Consider the following 18,686-nt stretch of genomic DNA (forward strand, 5'->3'; position numbering starts at 1 on the left):
TGATGAACCTATCTGAATATTGTACTGACAGATTACTGTTCACTTTAGGCCTCCATCCATAATTACTGCCAGGTGGTTCTCTCCATAACGTAGTTAAACTTTGCATTAATGCTTCCACACTGCTGGGTCTGAAACAAGGTTTAAATTAAAAGCACTGCTGATTTAAGTATGAAAACTCTTGTTAAAAGAAGCCAACATTCTTGGGCAATTTCGTAACTTTAGACTTTATATAAAACATACTTTAAACATAACTTGCAAGGTAAAGCTTTGTGAATAGGGCCCGTAATGTGTTTTATAGGCATTTGTTTTTAGGTATAGATTAACAACAACTATATCAGAGCGCTGTTTTGTTTCACTTTGTTTAAGCACTTTACAACCATTTGCTTTAGCACTAAACATTTTCTTGAGTGTTTTCACATTCAAATATTGCACCAAGAAGAAACTCATTCATTTCCTCTCAATTCTCTTGAAGATTATTTTTATGGTTGCCACCACCTTCTAGACTAAACTATAGTTTTTGCACAGTGGTCTGGAGGAGTCATTTCTCTGTTTGCCAGCGCCTGTGAGATTCTGATTATATCCTACCATTATTGTCATACAATAGCTGTTTTAACCTTTTGTTTGCAAACCTCAAATCAATCTGGTCAGTGACACAATTCAATTCAACTGTCACTCTTCAATTTACATTGAACAGAAAAAAAACAAACAACAAAAAGAAAACAAAACACAGAACATTCACCATCCAAACCAAACCCGGAATAATAACCATCACACAGGGAATTAGAGATTACAAATATAAATGTATTTATCTGACGTAGAATTCTGATTTAAATGCATTCAACCAAACTTTTGAACACTTTGAATTTTTATTTGAGTACGGCTGCACTTCGCACAGGGATGTACTAGATCATTCACTTTATAAAACTAAGAATTTCAGAGCTTCTTAAACTTTACAAAAAAGTTCCAGATGCTAAACCTGGAGACATATCAGTCATTAAGTCAATTAAGCGCACTCACCATTTCTCATCAGTTTGGGAGTCTTGGAGTTAACAGCGTTCTCCATTTGTACATGGGCATCCCTAGACTCTCCCGTGTCAATAAGGTGCCGTACCTTTAGAGAAGAGAGGAAACACACAAGCTATGCAAGATACAGTACCTAAAATACATACACCCAATGAAGGAGAACAACAACATATTGGGTAATGTATGAAATTCTACTACTGCATACTGCTCACGCTGAATTCAAGAAAGCTCAATGCAACCAGCTATACAATCGCAAATTATAATGAAGGTGTGACATTTCCTCTTACCTGGTTAGGTCTCAGGATATGGAGGCCGATGTTAGGGTACCTAGTGGTTGGGTTAACACTGTACTGGCTGAAATTCTTACTAACATTCTCCGGAGTTGTCTGGGGCAGCAGGCGATAGATACTTTCCCTAAAAAATAAAAAAAATAAATAAAAAAAGAGACATTTAAAAGACAACATGTTAATATAGGAATATACACTGATGTCCAATGCTGTATCATAAGAATTGACAAAGGTTCTATGGATTAAAAAACAGCCAATAGTAATCTAATAACATTTAAGCATGACTTACTGCAATGGCAGTTTCTAATTACTTGTACTTCTAAACAGAAACATAACTTGATATTGGCCCTTGAATTTCATTTTTCACCAAAAAAACTTCACTTTACTAATTTCAGGTCTATTTGAAGTGCTAGGCCTGTCCATGAGATTGGTAAAGTTCAGAAGTCGTGAGGTAGAGATCAAAATAAATAAAACCGTTTAAGCCTGTGACCTTCAAAGCAATAGGTTTTTATTGCCCTATGGGCCAACAGCAGTTGCCTTCACACAAATCCAGTGCTTTCCCCTCCAACACTCAAAGTGGAACACTCCTTTTGTATGCAATTGTGATGAGTCAAAGGGATTTCGGTCTGTGATTCAGCCTCCCGACAGTAGATGGCATCAAACCAACTCGGGACTTCCCTTACCAAGATCTCGTGACCATGGCAAAAAAAAAAACACTAACATTTCTTTTGTCTTTATTTGTTTATGTATGGTTCGCCACGAAGACGATTAAAGACAAGTTCTCACGATCTGTTTTGGATTTCACCCCTGCACTCCTTCCCTCACACCATTTTGTTTTCTTTTGTTATTTAATTATTTTGTTGTGTATAGATAATATAAATTATTTTATTTCTGTACACAAATTACTGTCTGGACATTCCATTTAATACACTCTTGCCTCACAGCAATATATCATTCTTTTCCCAAAACGTCCAAAAGGAATATTTTTTTTTTTAAAACAAAAATAAAGACTTTGGGAAAATGTACAGTAATACAAATCAAAGAGAACGGTATGGATAAAAGCTGACTTTTTGTACTCTCTGAAAGTTGACCTCAGACGAACTTGGAGGAATGGCAGCTCATTTTATTTGTCTGCATGGAGACAAAACACCTGGCGGAGGAACGCAACTGATATTCAGATATATATAAAAACAGCTCAACAAAATATGAATATTAATCCTTTGAACATTAAAAGAAGCCAAAAAAAGACCTAAAAATAAGTATTTATTAAAAGACAGGTTAAAAATAAACCAGCCTCTAACTGATAAACGTGTACTGAAAGACTGTCTTCTTTCAAAATAAATGAACCATTCAAATATATCTTCAGTTGTTTGTCCTCAAATTACCGTCTCACATGAGTGCTTGAAGCTGTTACCATGAAAGCCAACTCTTCTGTCTTATGTTTGGATGGGTTTGGAATTTATTTTCTTTAAAAATAAGATATAATATTACAATGGACTAATGAGATTCCAGCTACATTTCAGCAATGCTGAAGAGAATTAACTCTGGCAGCTTTTTATAGGCACATTATCTTAAGCTCTGGAGAATACCTGGTCTAAAATCTAAAAAAAGACAGGTGATGCCATTAGCCAACCATGCTAGGAAGGGGGGAGACTCAAGCCATCTTAATTTGAGTATCCTGAACACACCACAGGAATATATTACTTAAATCCAGGAGATGTTCAGACCATCTCCCCTAGAGTACCTTTCAGCCAGCACCTCCAGTGGAGAGTTCCCTTGTGCCCAGCTTCGTACCATCCAGGCAGAGTCCATCGCAGCCAAGAAGCCGCGGGCAATACCAGTACCCATGGGCCAAAAGGGCTGTACGAGAATACAAAACAAAAGTCCATCAGATTACCTTAACATTAGTCACAGCTACTCTCATCTGCAGAAGGAGGAAGATGCACTGCCAAGTTAAAACAGTTTTCACTTTACCATACAACGGATACATATTATAACCTGCATAAAAGACAAAGCCTGCAATCATCCTCACCACACTGCAGTTACAGTATTGTAGGCCATGTTCAAACAAATACACAATACTAAACACTACCCATACTATTCAATGTGAGCTTTCCCAGCTTTGAATCAGTCAGAAACACTAGGATTGTGGATTTGCAGATACTATCCACCACATTTAAGTGTCAGTGTTGGATTTGTTTCAGACTACACATTATAGGGGATGAAGACACCCAGCATGGCCATCATGATCCAGAGTCTCTCCACTCAGCTCCTAGCCCTGCAGATTCACCTCCAGCAGGCTATCGCCAACCAGTGCTACCAAAAGAGGATGGCCGTTCCTCTCGCGCATCAGAGCAGCATTCTCCGAGGCATACATGCAGGTGAAGTCAAACATGGCCACGTCGGGCTGCCCATAATGGTTGATGGCAAAGTCCAGCTTGGGGAGCTGGTGATTGGTGGAGAAGTCAGCCGCTTCACAGGCATAGCTCAGCAAGGCCTCCTGGTCCACATTCTCCCGAGACAGCAGCATCTCTGTGTCAGCATAGTCCTGCAGAGGGAAGGGGGAAGGATTTTTGAATGCTACAGTGAAAACAACCTGAAGCAAAAGGGGTTTTGTGTATTCAACCTAAAAGAACAAAATGTATGGCAAAATGCCCGATCACTAACTCTACACTGGCACTCATCACCACCATTAGATGATGGTTTATTGATCGTTTAGTGTCTCTCTCTGTTATTGCTTGTTCATTTTTGTGTAGCTAAAGAGTCCTTAGGAGAGTCCTTAGTATTTAGGAGAGGGCTCAACCTTTTCTGGGTTATGGAATGCTCATAGCTGAAACACACTTTGGCACTTTTGAAAAAGGACTTGTGCAACATGAAATAGTTTAAGATTACAAACTGGGGAGTTTATCCAAACTCATGGTCTACAAGTCCCAGTGGCTGATAAGATAACACTACTAGTACTTTAAAAATGTTGAGGCTGCCTAACAAAGAAACAAACCAGAATTGTTAACAAGCTTCTTATTCGATTTTTACCACCATCATTTAAAAAGAAAAACAGCAAGCCTTAATTCCCAATAAAATTAAACATTTCATTTTTTTTTAGCCTCATTGCAATACCAAGAGTAAATGTATCCTATACAAAATCATTCTACCAAATTACACATTTCATACTTTGTGGTACGCATGAATGGAAATGTCCAGGGTGATTTTTGACGCGTCTTCCGATCACTTGCACCGTCCAGTTCTGTCAATTTTCTTTTTATGATTTCAAGGTGAATAAACCTGGCTTGTTTAGTGCGGATGTTCATGCCTTCTGCAGATACTATTTCCGTCAGCACATCGACTGCCCAAACATTCATAAAGTACCAGCTAACTTGTGAAAATGTGGCCTCGACTTGCACATTCTACTTCATCATTTTTAACGAGGTTCCAATTAAAAACAATGTTTTACCAATGTTATCCCTAAAGTAATATATGTAAAATAAAATTAAAAAAGTAGTGTGTTTAAGATAAAAACCAAACATGTAGAACACTACTTACACTGTACCAGCCAACTTGGAATAGCACTGGTAGAAATAGCGTTAATTGCAACTATGTAAAATCATTGATTAACCACTGATCCCTTTATCATCAGTGTGAAAGTTTAAACCACTGGACTTTTTTTTTTTTTTTTTTTTTTTTTTAATATAATTGACTACTCACATGCAGAATCACACCCTTCTCCAGCAGGCTCTGTTTTTTGGCTGTCATGACAAAGTAGTGAGTGTCATCCTTGTAGTAGACAATGTTTTCGAGGTCAACCCCTAGGAAAATCACCACAAACACAAGATTCATGTTTAACCCAAAGATTCCACTGCAATGGGCAAGAGATACATTGATACTCTGTAGCCAAGACTGCACAAATCACTGATGCTCAACAAGAAACAGCATTTAAAAAAAAAAGTGATGCCTATTGGTCAATCCAGGAGAACAGACTAATTTGCCAGCATTACTGAAGAATAAAATCAGCCCTGAAAAAAACAAAATGTAGAATTAAATGTACTACAAAATAAGGCACAATTTGGTTATTCTGCTGTTCCCTTCACTGACCCGTGGCCTCCCGAAGATCCTGGAAGAACTTCTGGTTGAAGATGAAGGCAACGCCGCTGATCTCCTCCACCTTGGCTTCTGCCGACGTGTTGCGGTTGATGAAGTTGGCTGTTATGGCGATGGCCAGTTTCCCACGAAACTCTTTCCGGCAGAAACCTGGAGGGCAGGGAGAAAAAAGATGAAAGAATTCACGTTTGTTCCATGGAATGCAATAATTGTAGGGTGTTCTCAAAGAGCTTTGTGACAGAGTGTTTGAAGTTATAGATGGGTGGGATGTTTACATCAGTAACCAAACTGGTGCCATTTTATACAGGCGACTCAGTTTTATACAACCGGCTAAATTTATTTGTGTCTAAAAACAAAAGTAAACCTAGTTTGCTTCATAAAAAAAATATGAAAATGGATTCTGAACCTACATGTTATTACTTGTCTGTGGCGTGCCATGGCGTTTCGTTAATAAAACCCACATTTGACACTTGTTTTTTTACCTGACAGAGTATTCCTCTTCCCATCTGCCCCTATGATGACATCGAACTCAAGCTCAGAAACAGGGTGCGTTCTGGGACGGACCTCAGCCCTCCACCCAATCCCTTTAAGAGAAACAGAGTCACAAAAAGAAAGGGAATTAATAATAATAATAAATTATTATTATTAATTATTTCTTAGCAGATGCCCACAGTAACTTAGAGCGAATTTGACTATCTGCCATTAAACCTTATAGTAACTATTTGCTTATATGAGTAAAGTCCAGTAAGAACACGTGGCAAGTACAATAAATGGATGAGAATGATTTCAAATAACTAACTTAACTACAGAAAACGTGAGTACAGATAACTATAACGAGTAGAATCAAATACAAGATATAGCAAGTAGTTATAGTTAGGAGCAGTAGTTGAATGCAGCAAGGTATAAAGCAGTTCAGGGCAAGTACAAGCTGATGCAAGTACTGGTACAAGTGGGTGCCATAGTCCAGATGTGTTTTGAGGAGGGCCGCAAGGGACTGAGCAGTCCTGATATCTGTGGGTAGGTCGTTCCACCACTGAGGGACGAGGGTGGAGAAGGATCAGGCTCTGGAGGCAGGGGAAGGATTCCATTGCCAGGGTACAATTCATGGTCAACTAAACACTGGACTGAACAGTCCACAAACACAATCTCCTTTAGCTCTTGTTTGGAAGCCAGAAGGGCAAACACACAGAACAGTACAGTACCATACAGTTTTACCTTCAGTCAAACTTTTTATTTAGGGGGTAATACAGTGTTAGACTAGTGCAACAGGTTGATGCCCCAAAGAAGCACAAACAGAATCAAGAAAAAGAATTCAAAACAGTTTTCAGCCATTCCAGACTGCAATACAATTGGAGCGATCCGAACCACACAAAAAAAAAAAAAAACAGCCAGCTCTGTACACTTAATTGTATTTCAAAGAGAAAATGCGAATGCAAAAAAAAAAAAGGTTTGTAGTTACTTTCATTTTCCTGGTCCTCTGGGGGCTCGATGAGGCCGCAGAACTCAATGTTGACATGGATCTCCACGCCCAGGAGCAGCGCCATCTTCAAAAGCATCAGCTGAAGCTGACGGATACCTGCAGTGAAGAATATATAAAAGAGTGAAGGGAAGAGCTTACTCAGCCAGACTTCACACATACAATCACACATTCCAGCTTACTTAGCCAGACTTCATACATGCAATCACACATTCTGGGGTACACATGCAGAAAACTAGGCCAAATACTTGACTTATTTAGAATAAGCTCAACAAAGAAATTTGAAAAGCACCACATTTGCTTTGAAAGAAAATACTAGTTTATTGCTAGAAAAACGAGGACACATTTTGCAGTCTTCAAAATATGGCCCCCCAAGGTGTGTCTTTAAATTATTGATAGATACAGAGAGAAATACAAACAAACAAATACAATTCAAGCACATGATTTTACATTTTATTCCAGTTTGAAAAATGGGTAGTCCAAGGAAAATCAAACTAATTGTTCTCCCAGTTATAGAATGTTAGTCAACCACACTCTCCACATCACTGTCTTTAAAAATAACTAGCCCTAAGCCTATTTTAGAAGCTGCAAAGAAGGCCTGTGTGGACATACGTTGTTTATTTTTTTTTGTAATATTTACATTTGCCCACTAGGTACTGGGCAGAACCTTGCTTTTCAAAAGACCTCCACAAAACAGATGGACAGGCCATAAAAGAGACAATGTGAAGACTGCCTGACACTGCTATATTTATGAAAGTTTGAACCAAATTTTTCCTTGCCCCCTACCAATTGATGAGTCGCTTCAGGTGCATATATGAAAAGCAGAACAAAATAACAAAAAGGCCTGAAATCCATCACAAGTGAAGAAACCATTTTAATTTACAAAATCAGAAAGCTATTATTGACGTGGCAGTTGTCATGAAGCACTAAGGGACAGTAACAACAGCTGTCTCAATGTCACTGTGTTCTCTTTAGTTTTATGTCAATTTCTTGATTGATGTACTCACTTATGTGGTCAATGGAGCCGGCGCAGAACTTGCCATAGAATTTCTTGGCTCCAAGCCCGCGCAGGTCCTGGATGGTGAAGGGCCACAAGTGCAGGACATTGTTCCGAGAGAAGGCATCACGTTTCTCCAAGATCACAACTTTAGCTCCAAGGAAAGAGAGCTCGATGGCCGTCCGAAGACCGCAGGGACCGGCACCGATGATCACACACTGTGGAGTAAAGCACAGATAGGCAGCTGAGAAGGTCAACATTCGTTGAGTTTCAGTCAAACCTGTCAAACAAATGTGACAGAAAAGCGAGAGATCAAAGCCATGGCTGACGTACCTTAGAGCTGGCGCAGGCCCTGCCCTTCTTGTAGTCCTTGTGGCTGGCTCGCTTGTCCAGCTTGGCCCAGAGAGCTTTGGCCTTCCAGTAGTTGAGCTTGGACTTGAGTTTGTGGTAGAAAATGCGGTAGTCGCTGGGCTTCAGTTCCAGGTAGTCGCATAGCTCCTGAAAGGCCTTGAGCGTCCCCTTAAAGGTGGAGCCCTGGACAAAGCGATCGAACAGGACATGTGCATGGTCCACTTTGTCTCCACCCCCACCGCCGTCCCCCATGGCCAGAGTTCTTGCTGCCCCCCTCTGGGGACACAACCAATCGGCCCCGACCTTCTCTTCTCTCACTCAGACTCTCCTTCTCCTTCAACTTCCTGATTCCAGCATCATAGACCTGAAACAAAAAATACTTTTGCTACAACACACAGTACAAAAGAGTCAGTGTGAGCAGTTAAGGTACCACATTTAAAACATGCAATTACTTCAATTTGGGTTTTAATTTTTCCACCCCCAAACAAACAGCAATTGAACTTTAAAAAAAAAAAAAAAAAAAAAAAATGTAAAATGTGTCTGTGGTGAACAGACCTCAATATCTTATCTAACATTCTGAGGATGTTCATCTCATCACAATTTCCTACAAAACCCAAACAGGATGCACACACAAACGATAAGAAAAAGTAGTTTCACAAAAGTAAACAAAAAATCATAATGTTAATACTTTTACCAAGAAGCAAACAAATCTAATTAATTTGTAAAGCGATTGGCAGAATACCCTTGTTTAATCATGGGGAACGCCTTTCTTTGTTTGACGGTATTTCTTTGAGGACAAGATACAGTAGAGGGTACTGGTTCAGAATCAATCACAAGTTATTTAATATGCCTTGCTTTATTAAAAATGTTTGCTGTGGTTAGACTGTTAGACAGAAAAATGGTCTTAACTGACCAAGGCAATAACCCTTGTGTCCACAGTACAGTAAATCCCTTCATTCTGGCAGAGAAATATAGGGTGGCTATCAGGGAATCCCCCTCTGAGAAGCACGTTCCCGAGCGCGAGACAGACAGAAGGCGTACAATGCACAATACAAATCCTCTGCGACAGTGTGGGATTGCCACCCAGCACCTGCTTCTGCTACTACCGTAGCTAGGTCCTGTCTCCTTACCCAAGAAGGGAGTTTACACCTGTATTGATCCTTGAGAGAAATGGCAGAGGTAGTCTTTAAAATATATTGCAACACATTGGCAATTACTCCCCCTGCACTTTCCACACGACTGCTTCAAGACCCCATGGGGCTTTTGTGGCATGACACATTTCCTACAGTGTGATATCATTAATAAAAGTAAAACAGCTACAACCAAAAACAAAGGAAAAACAGAAGTGTAATAAAACTAACTCCCTTGCTTGTTTAAGGATTACTGTGTTATGTGCATAAAGCAACAACCACTGCCCGGGATGGTTTAAAAAGGATATCTCCTATTTAATCAGCTGTAGATGCTTGCCCTGTACAACAGGAAGCCTGCTATAAAAACACAGTGAGATCCCCCTCACTGGCGCCCAGGCCTGTTTGAAATGACAGTGTTTTTAAAAGGTCTCACTGCAGCTGTTTCTGCTTCCCTCTCGCTCACCTGCAGCACAGTGGAGAGGAGAGAGTTCCAAAATGAGAGAAGTCACTTTTCACAGGATAGTTTCCAAGATTTAAAATAAACTCTGTTTCTCTTAAATAGTAAGTTGCAGGCATTTAACAAGAACGAGAAGTCATCAGTTGGCAACTATCAAGTGGCACAAAACCTTTAGCCAAAAAGTTTCTCTACTTCAACACCTCCGTTCAGATATTAAAAGCAGCACAGCGGCAATTTAGGAGACTATGCTGTACAGCTTTCATTAGTTTAGAGGCTCACATTTAGGATGCAACGCTCCAGCACAGCACCTAAAGCCACAGCAGTGCAACACCACCTCTACAGCACAACACTCACTCTATACTACAGTATCGCTATCCACAATGTTCAACACTTTTCCCTTGAAGTGCTGTATGTGTTTCTCAAAGCCTGTTAATCCAAGCATTGGTGTGTTTCCCTGCAATGCTGTGAATTGCTGTTCTACTAGACAAGTGGCTGTCTAATGTTCTCTCAAGATCAAGCAGTACAGAAACAATGATGTGGAATTCAGTAGTTCATGTCTCTCTGGGTGCACCTGGGTCTTTTCTTTATTGCATTCTTTGTATGGTACCTTCTTTCTACTGTTACTCTATTGAATTAAATACAAGAGTCTCACTACCGCAAACAACTTTCTACCCTGATTTATTGGAATTATTGTAATGTTGCTGCTGGCATAATACTCTAAGCAAAATACTGTACAGTACAGAAGAATTAGCTTACTGTACAGTTCTGCAAGATGTTTTATTTTGAACTCAAACTTGTTTTTGCTTTGGAACTCCCCTCCCCTTTATTTCTAATTGTTCTCTACCAGAATGTAGCACTTGTTTTGTTGGCCGCCTACTCTAGGTTCTGTTTTGTACTGTACAGTAGGTCATGTGCTCCTTTAACAGAACTGTAGGGCCATGATGCAGTGTCTCAGTTAGTTTAGTATGTTAAAAGTCCACAGTGGGAGAGTGTAGTGTTACACAAGGACAGTGTTAATTGATCCAAGCCCAGACAGATAAAGGTTACAGCATGTCATACAATAGCAGCAGACTCACTCAGAAGTTCACGCTTGAATTTTAGCGCGGGATTGCGCATTTTCCAAGTTGCTCCCACATACAGTGGCTTGCGAAAGTATTGACCCCCCTTGGCATTTTTCCTATTTTGTTGCCTTACAACCTGGAATTAAAATGGATTTTTTGGGGGTTTGTATCATTTGATTTACACAACATGCCTACCACTTTGAAGATGCAAAATGTTTTTTATTGTGAAACAAACAAGAAATAAGACAAAAAAACAGAAAACTTGAGCGTGCATAAGTATTCCCCCCCCCCCCCCCCAAAGTCAATACTTTGTAGAGCCACCTTTTGCAGCAATTACAGCTGCAAATCTCTTGGGGTATGTATCTATAAGCTTGGCACATCTAGCCACTGGGATTTTTGCCCATTCTTCAAGGCAAAACTGCTCCAGCTCCTTCCAGTTGGATGGGTTCTGCTGGTGTACAGCAATCTTTAAGTCATACCACAGATTCTCAATTGGATTGAGGTCTGGGCTTTGACTAGGCCATTCCAAGACATTTAAATGTTTCCCCTTAAACCACTCGAGTGTTGCTTTAGCAGTATGCTTAGGGTCACTGTCCTGCTGGAAGGTGAACCTCCGCCCCAGTCTCAAATCTCTGGAAGACTGAAACAGGTTTCCCTCAAGAATTTCCCTGTATTTAGCGCCATCCATCATTCCTTCAATTCTGACCAGTTTCCCAGTCCCTGCCGATGAAAAACATCCCCACAGCATGATGCTGCCACCACCATGTTTCACTGTGGGGATGGTGTTCTCGGGGTGATGAGAGGTGTTGGGTTTGCGCCAGACATAGAGTTTTCCTTGATGGCCAAAAAGCTCAATTTCAGTCTCATCTGACCAGAGTACCTTCTTCCATATGTTTGGGGAGTCTCCCACGTGCCTTTTGATGAACACCAAACGTGTTTGCTTATTTTTTAATTTAAGCAATGGCTTTTTTCTGGCCACTCTTCCGTAAAGCCCAGCTCTGTGGAGTGTACGGCTTAAAGTGGTCCTATGGACAGATACTCCAATCTCCGCTGTGGAGCTTTGCAGCTCCTTCAGGGTTATCTCTGGTCTCTTTGTTGCCTCTCTGATTAATGCCCTCCTTGCCTGGTCTGTGAGTTTTGGTGGGCAGCCCTCTCTTGTCAGGTTTGTTGTGGTGCCATATTCTTTCCATTTTTTAATAATGGCTTTAATGGTGCTCCGTGGGATGTTCAAAGTTTCAGATATTTTTTTATAACCCAACTCTGATCTGTACTTCTCCACAACTTTGTCCCTGACCTGTTCGGAGAGCTCCTTGGTCTTCATGGTGCCGCTTGCTTGGTGGTGCCCCTTGCTTAGTGGTGTTGCAGACTCTAGGGCCTTTCAGAACAGGTGTATATATACTGAGATCATGTGACAGATCATGTGACACTTAGATTGCACACAGGTGGACTTTATTTAACTAATTATGTGACTTCTGAAGGTAATTGGTTGCACCAGATCTTATTTAGAGGCTTAATAGCAAAGGGGGTGAATACATATGCATGCACCACTTTTCCGTTATTTATTTTTTAGAATTTTTTTAAACAAGTTATTTTTTTCATTTCACTTCACCAATTTGGACTATTTTGTGTATGTCCATTACATGAAATCCAAATAAAACTCCATTTTAATTCCAGGTTGTAAGGCAACAAAATAGGAAAAATGCCAAGGGGGGTCAATACTTTCAAAAGCCACTGTATCTGCAACTTTCAGTGCAGGAAAATCTCGCATAGATATTTTAAGCCATCAAGCTACTGTACTTTCCACCCAATTTAGAATGCCTGAAACGCAACAATCTCTAAGGAAGTGGGTGTCAGTGATGAAAGCACTAAAAGCTGCATTCCGAGTAGTTCTGGTTTAAATAAATAAATAAAATAATATGTTGTGCTGCATATTTTAAGTGTCGCAAGACTTTATTCTCTCGTACGTGATTCTCAACCGCTATCTGGTTTTATTGGTAGTATTATAGAAACTCAGTACACTGCAGTAAGTAAACAATTTTGAAATAAATAAAATAAATACAATATTAAGTCTTTCCAGGTGTTTTTTTTTGCAAGCGGTGACTTTCGCTTTAACTCTTAAAACTCCATTAATTTTGGGGTGCCAGCGCACCGAAGGTTACTCACATCTTACTCATGCACAGTAAAAGCCACCTATCTGGTTCATGGCTTGTTTAAAAGTACAGACTCTGGGTTTTCCCCAATGACTTATTCAGTGTGTGTATGCGGTACTCCTAGCCGGAATTACGATCGTCTGAAGTAAAGCGTCTCATTATGTGAGAGAGTTCACAGCTTAGGTTTGGTTTTGAGTCTACTGCTCCGTCATTGTGGCCTTTCATTTGATATGTTACATGCGTGCAGTACAAACTATCCAGTAGTTACAAATACATAAATGCAAACCATGAAAAACAAGTGGAAATAGGGCAGAGTGTAAAAAAAAAAAAAATACAGTACATTACTCTGTTTCTTGTTGCAATCTTACACACAGCATGCTTTGTTTGAGAAGCAAACAAGTTGCAATTCTTCAGTCTCCTGTGGCTGGCCTGAATCACATTCACTAGTAAACATAGCAGGGATAATTGCAGGTTTACATACATGTGTAACATTCTCATTCGTTGTGACAATACTAACTGGCAAGGATCCAACTCGCAGGGAAAGCCTGGTAACTCCTTCCTAATCGCAGGGACATGAAGGTCACAGGACTAAACAAAACAGACCCTGATGTCCTCATGTGAATAAGCCTGGAGGACTTTAAATCATCCTAAAACATTCCACACTGCTAATGAAACACTGCAATGGATTTGTTTAATTATAGTAATGTATAATATTGTGATAGCATCAGTGTTTGTGCTAGGCCGCATTTTTTGTATGGTAATTGATCAAAAATAAAGGAGAAGCTGGAAAGTAAGCATTTAACCAGTCAGGACAATACTAGTCCTTGGGATATACAATATAATATTTATTTTTATAATACTTATTTGCGGTCAAATTTTACAAGCCGTTACTTCAGGTGTGAGAGTAAAAGTTATTAGCTTTCAATCCAGTGAAAAAATACATACTGTTGGCTCAATACTAAGACATTACTAGCAAAGGGCGATCAAGACGAAATACCGTCAGATTAAAAATGCCAAAAATGTCTTGCGAATGAAGTTCTCTTAAATTTCCCTGCCATCTTCATTTATTTGTGTGGTAACAAGCAGGGACATCCATCACACCAACACTAGGTAAGCATTTTATTATGACTTTTTAATTTGCATAAGTACTGTACGTTTTAGTCACCAAGAATTTAAAAATGCCAATAACATGTTTTCGTAAGGAGGTCAGCTGTAGAGATGCTGGATAGTGAACTTTTCTTTGCTTGCTTTTCTGTAATTGTATTATCAATAAAAACACATGACTACCATTTGCTATCAAGGAATAGTCCTATGTCATTTCTGAGTGACTGAGGCTAGCACAAAGGCTTTGTTGATTTTTATTTTATTGTAATTACTAATTAATTATGTTGATGTTTCCAACAACTAGAAACCTGTTTGAGGGACTGTTTTTATCCAAAAGTAAATATATATCCCCCCCCCCCCCCATTATAAAATACAGTAACTTATAATTGTATCCATCACACACTCCAAGGCTTTTGCGTTGTTGTATTATTATTATTATTGTACAGACCTTTTTTTCTGTTTTCATTTTATGATGATCTTAGATGGGATACGCAGTGAACTACATTTTTTGGAAAGGGGTATGCAGCTTAAAAAGATTGAAAACCCCTGTTCTAAATAGATTTAGTACAATGAATATCCTTTACTCAGTGATACACCAGCATCACTGTGACACATTTCCCAATATTTTCCCCAAAGTGACAGTGAGTATTGTAGACACACCTTGGTTGTATATACAGCTTTATTTTTTTGTTCTTCAGAAACAAAAGGTCAGTAAACTCTGGCATATTTAAAACAAACAAAAAAATAAATGGTGGTTGGTTCTGAATCAAACATATTGACCCCCTCACTGAAGAAAATGCACCCCTAAAAATTTGAGAGGGGGCCACAGTGACCCTCAGTCTGCAAGTCCTGGAGCAAACACTGCAGCATATGCATAGAGGGTTTGGTGCTTTAGAATATTTCAGGGGCCATAGCCTCCATAGTAGGTTATTAGAGTTTCTAACACATTTGAGCCTCACTGGCAAATAGATGACACTGCATTACAACAAGATTTGTGTCAATGTGGAAGAGTTTTGTACAGTACAGAATGCTATTGAGGTGGAATTAAAAGCAAACAACTACCCCAAAAAAAAAAGCAGCAGCAACTCAATCCAATAACCACTGAACTTCACAAATACTCTTCTCCCTTGTAGGGAATAACTACTTGTTTCTGTATTTTCTTAATCTCCGCCTTGACTTTGACTCCAGCGAACAAAAAATACTTAGGCCTATACCATGTTTTCAGCCTGTCTGAATCATTCAAGACAGTACTGTATATTGTTGGCCTACAGTATACAGAAGAACAAAAACAAACATTGTGATCTGCATAGAGTTGACTTAGATTCAAGCATGCCACACACCAGTACTTTCTTTTGCGATATCCATTAAAAATGCCCTGCATGATCTCCCAAGGTGCACTGTAGTTACAGTACAGAGATGAATCTTTGAGTGTACAGTACACTTTTGTAAGGGCTTATCAAAAATGTGCAAGGCATACAGCAACAGTTTTTAGTTTTTTTTTTTTTTTTTTTCTTTTGTGCGTCTGCGGCCGCAAAACGCACAGGGTCAGATGATGTTGAAAAAATCCAACATTTGTTGCATGGTCGCAAGCCACTGAAGTGTGATGGAACAAGTTTGAGGTACTCTTAATAGAAGAAGTTCGTAAACATCCCCATTTATATAACCCCTCGCTGAAAGAATACAGGGACGGCCAGTTGAAATAACGTGGGTGTGTATTGGGGGAAAAAGACCGACTGAGAAAACTGTGCGATAGATTTGTCAAAAGCAAGAAATCATTTCAACAAAAGAGTGGAGAGACAGATGGAAAGCCACCAAAGTGGAAATATTTTGAACTGAGGAGTTGTCTTGGCGGACATAAAACAGAGGAACGGAGACAAATATAAAAGTAGTGTGCCTATTGAATGGCAAATATACCAGAGCTTGCAGGAATAGGTCATTGCAGTCCTCCAGCGCTGGCGCCTTGCAGGTTATACATTATCCACACACACACCTTTTAATTCGAAACTGGTTAAGACCTGGGAAACACAGGTTATCTCATGGATCTGCGCTGTAGAAAAGGCATCAGACAGAGCAGATGTGTCTGCAGCTGACGGACGGCTTTTGTCTGCGACAGAAGTATAAACCAGCCTTAATACTATTAAAAATAGTTTGGATACAATTCCTAGCAGTGCAATGAACATTGGAAATTAATACTGTGCACTTTATTTTAAACTAATGTGTTATGCCCCATATTAACAGAAGTCCATATTGCTAAGAAATAAATATTTTAAGTATTTTGGAAAAAGTAAATGCCTAATCTAACATTGTGCTTTTGTTATTTTCCGCACTAGTTTAACAAGGGACAAGGGTTTTTTTTTTCATTTAAGCATAAAAAACAATATAGTGCAGAGTGTACACTGACAGCAAGTTAGTTGTCAAATTGGAAGTTTTTTTGCAAATCAGTCAGCTTCTTCAGGGGATTCTCATGAAGAATTTTTGATTAAGACACGCAATGCTGTTGCTGTTATTGGAATGCAGAAAAATATTAAAACACACGTAGATGAAGGCAACGAAAAAAAGTGATTAGAATACAGTCTGTCTTTGTCATGAGAACGGTCTACTTTTAATATATCTAAACAGAAATTTTAAACTACTATATGCCATAGAGTTTAAACGTTCTTAAAACTGTACCAAAATGTACATCCCTGGAGTTTACTAGCCTTTCTGTTAATGTAGCATTTGATGGATGGGACACAACATTTGGGGCACGTGCGTTTCAGGAGCGCATGAACAGAAAAGCTAGCATGACCTCTGCATACTGTAGACTCTGTAATCAGAGGCCCAGACATGAAATGAATTCTTTTCAAGACAGAACTGCTGCCATGCTATCATTTTTCCCCTTTCTTTCCAACTGCCTCAAGGCAAATTTAACCATGGTCATCTTTAAGTGAGATGATCAGAAACAGCAGGTAAATATAATGGAGGCGATCAAGACAGAGGAAAATTGAATATAAAACTAGAGCTAAAATTACAGTGAAACTGGCGGCCAGTAATCGTCAACTGTAGCCAATACTGTACAGGAGACCAAGAGCATTTCAGAAGATACCAGAAGTAAATGCATCAGAAATGCAGCAAGGAGCGATCAGTAAATTAATATAAAAATGTGGCAATCTTTTAGAATGAAAAATGTGATATCCAAGATTTACTGGAACTATTTTCCTAGCTCGGTTTAATGTAATATTTTAAGTGCTGCTCAAATGCAATCAATTGATCCAGCCAAACACCTGACACACGAGAGAATGTCAGAGCAGAATTCCCTGTTTAACTAAAGACATTCCTGCAACTTATGTGTGAAGACAAATATTAATACTGCACATCCAACCCTGAATCAATCAAGAATACTGTGTCTCTAAAAATCAAACTGTCCACCATCCTTCCCTTTCATGCAGAAAACACCCCACACAGTAGCTGCACTCAGTCTGCTTTCTGTGACAAAGGCCATGAACTGTAAAACTGCCGAGGACCTCTGCAGCCCAGATCCTGTAAGCTTTTATTATCCATCTGGCTTGAAGGTTTACCTGCCCAGCTAATCTTCAGCAAGCAATCTTGATTCCTTGTAAACATGCCATCTGCTTGAAATAAACAGGCCAAAAGGGCTCACCCAGTGCCAAGGCTGTTAAATGATACTAAATCACAAAGGGTAATTTCCAGATTTTACTCTGACTAGCACTTTTTGATGACTGTTATGCACACATAGCTGATTATAAGTAATGTAGTGTATGATTGTGCAGCAGCCCCCTCCCTCATTGCATTTACTATATGTAGGATGTACAATAGGAGGAGATTCTTAAAACCAGGAGCACTTGTACATAATGAAACAAAATTTTGTAATTAACATGAAAATAAAGGGTACTGTATAATGTTCCAGAATAGTATAGTGAACAAGTACATTCTTGGGATTAAGAATGCTCCGAGCTCGTCTTAGCTTGCACAGCAGATGGCACGGGTTTGCGATGTTCTTAATGTGCTGTACAGCAGCTACAATGCAGTCTGGCTTTCTCTAAACATTTATTTCTGCTGTCTGTTGGCAGCGATTCCCTGCCACTGGCATACTGTTCTGCTACCCTGCTGATTTTTTGAACATTTACTTAATGTTCCAGTGGCCTAGTTGTCATCACCTCCAAGTCTCAACCTTAATCTGCAATGCTAAGACTGAGCTAAAATAAAATTAATCAAAATTAAAACAAACATTACAGAAGATAGTATTTGGGACCAATGCAGTTAGCCTGAAAACCCAAGCCCTCATCTCGGAGAACACATTTTAACTGTAGTAATGAGATTTGTAAAGCAAATTCCACTCTCAAAAAAAAAGAAAAAAGGAGTAAAGTTTGGCTATTAGTAATCTGACCTCTAACCTGGTATTGCTGCCTTTGCTGTTTACACGCACAGTCACTCTATATCTGATTAGGGGTGGCTTTCTTGAAAAGATTAAGAAAACTGTACAACAGTGAACTGCAATGCACCTTCCACAGGCATGGCAGCCACTAAACCCTCGGGAATTTACGAGGTTGCAAC

At 39.4% G+C, this 18,686-nt stretch overlaps 1 protein-coding gene across 22 annotated transcripts in view; it reads right to left on the minus strand.

Annotated features, from left to right (window-relative positions):
• Positions 1-18,686, minus strand: part of LOC121320007 (protein-methionine sulfoxide oxidase mical3a-like) — a 105,445-nt gene that overhangs the window by 48,159 nt on the left and 38,600 nt on the right. For all 22 annotated transcript variants that reach the window (XR_005950781.1, XR_005950780.1, XM_041258079.1 and 19 more), the window contains 10 exons: positions 8,213-8,594; positions 7,890-8,097; positions 6,865-6,981; positions 5,888-5,989; positions 5,400-5,555; positions 5,013-5,113; positions 3,601-3,858; positions 3,055-3,170; positions 1,311-1,437; positions 1,018-1,111 (listed from right to left, as the gene is read on the minus strand). Coding sequence is in view for 20 of the 22 variants with exons in the window: in XM_041258079.1 (XP_041114013.1) it covers positions 1,018-1,111; positions 1,311-1,437; positions 3,055-3,170; positions 3,601-3,858; positions 5,013-5,113; positions 5,400-5,555; positions 5,888-5,989; positions 6,865-6,981; positions 7,890-8,097; positions 8,213-8,482 (1,549 nt within the window). In the remaining 2 variants the exon portion in view is untranslated. The remainder of the gene's footprint in view (positions 1-1,017; positions 1,112-1,310; positions 1,438-3,054; positions 3,171-3,600; positions 3,859-5,012; positions 5,114-5,399; positions 5,556-5,887; positions 5,990-6,864; positions 6,982-7,889; positions 8,098-8,212; positions 8,595-18,686) is intronic.

Source organism: Polyodon spathula, chromosome 8 (genome assembly GCF_017654505.1).
Source record: "Polyodon spathula isolate WHYD16114869_AA chromosome 8, ASM1765450v1, whole genome shotgun sequence".
Taxonomy (NCBI): Eukaryota; Metazoa; Chordata; class Actinopteri; order Acipenseriformes; family Polyodontidae; genus Polyodon; species Polyodon spathula.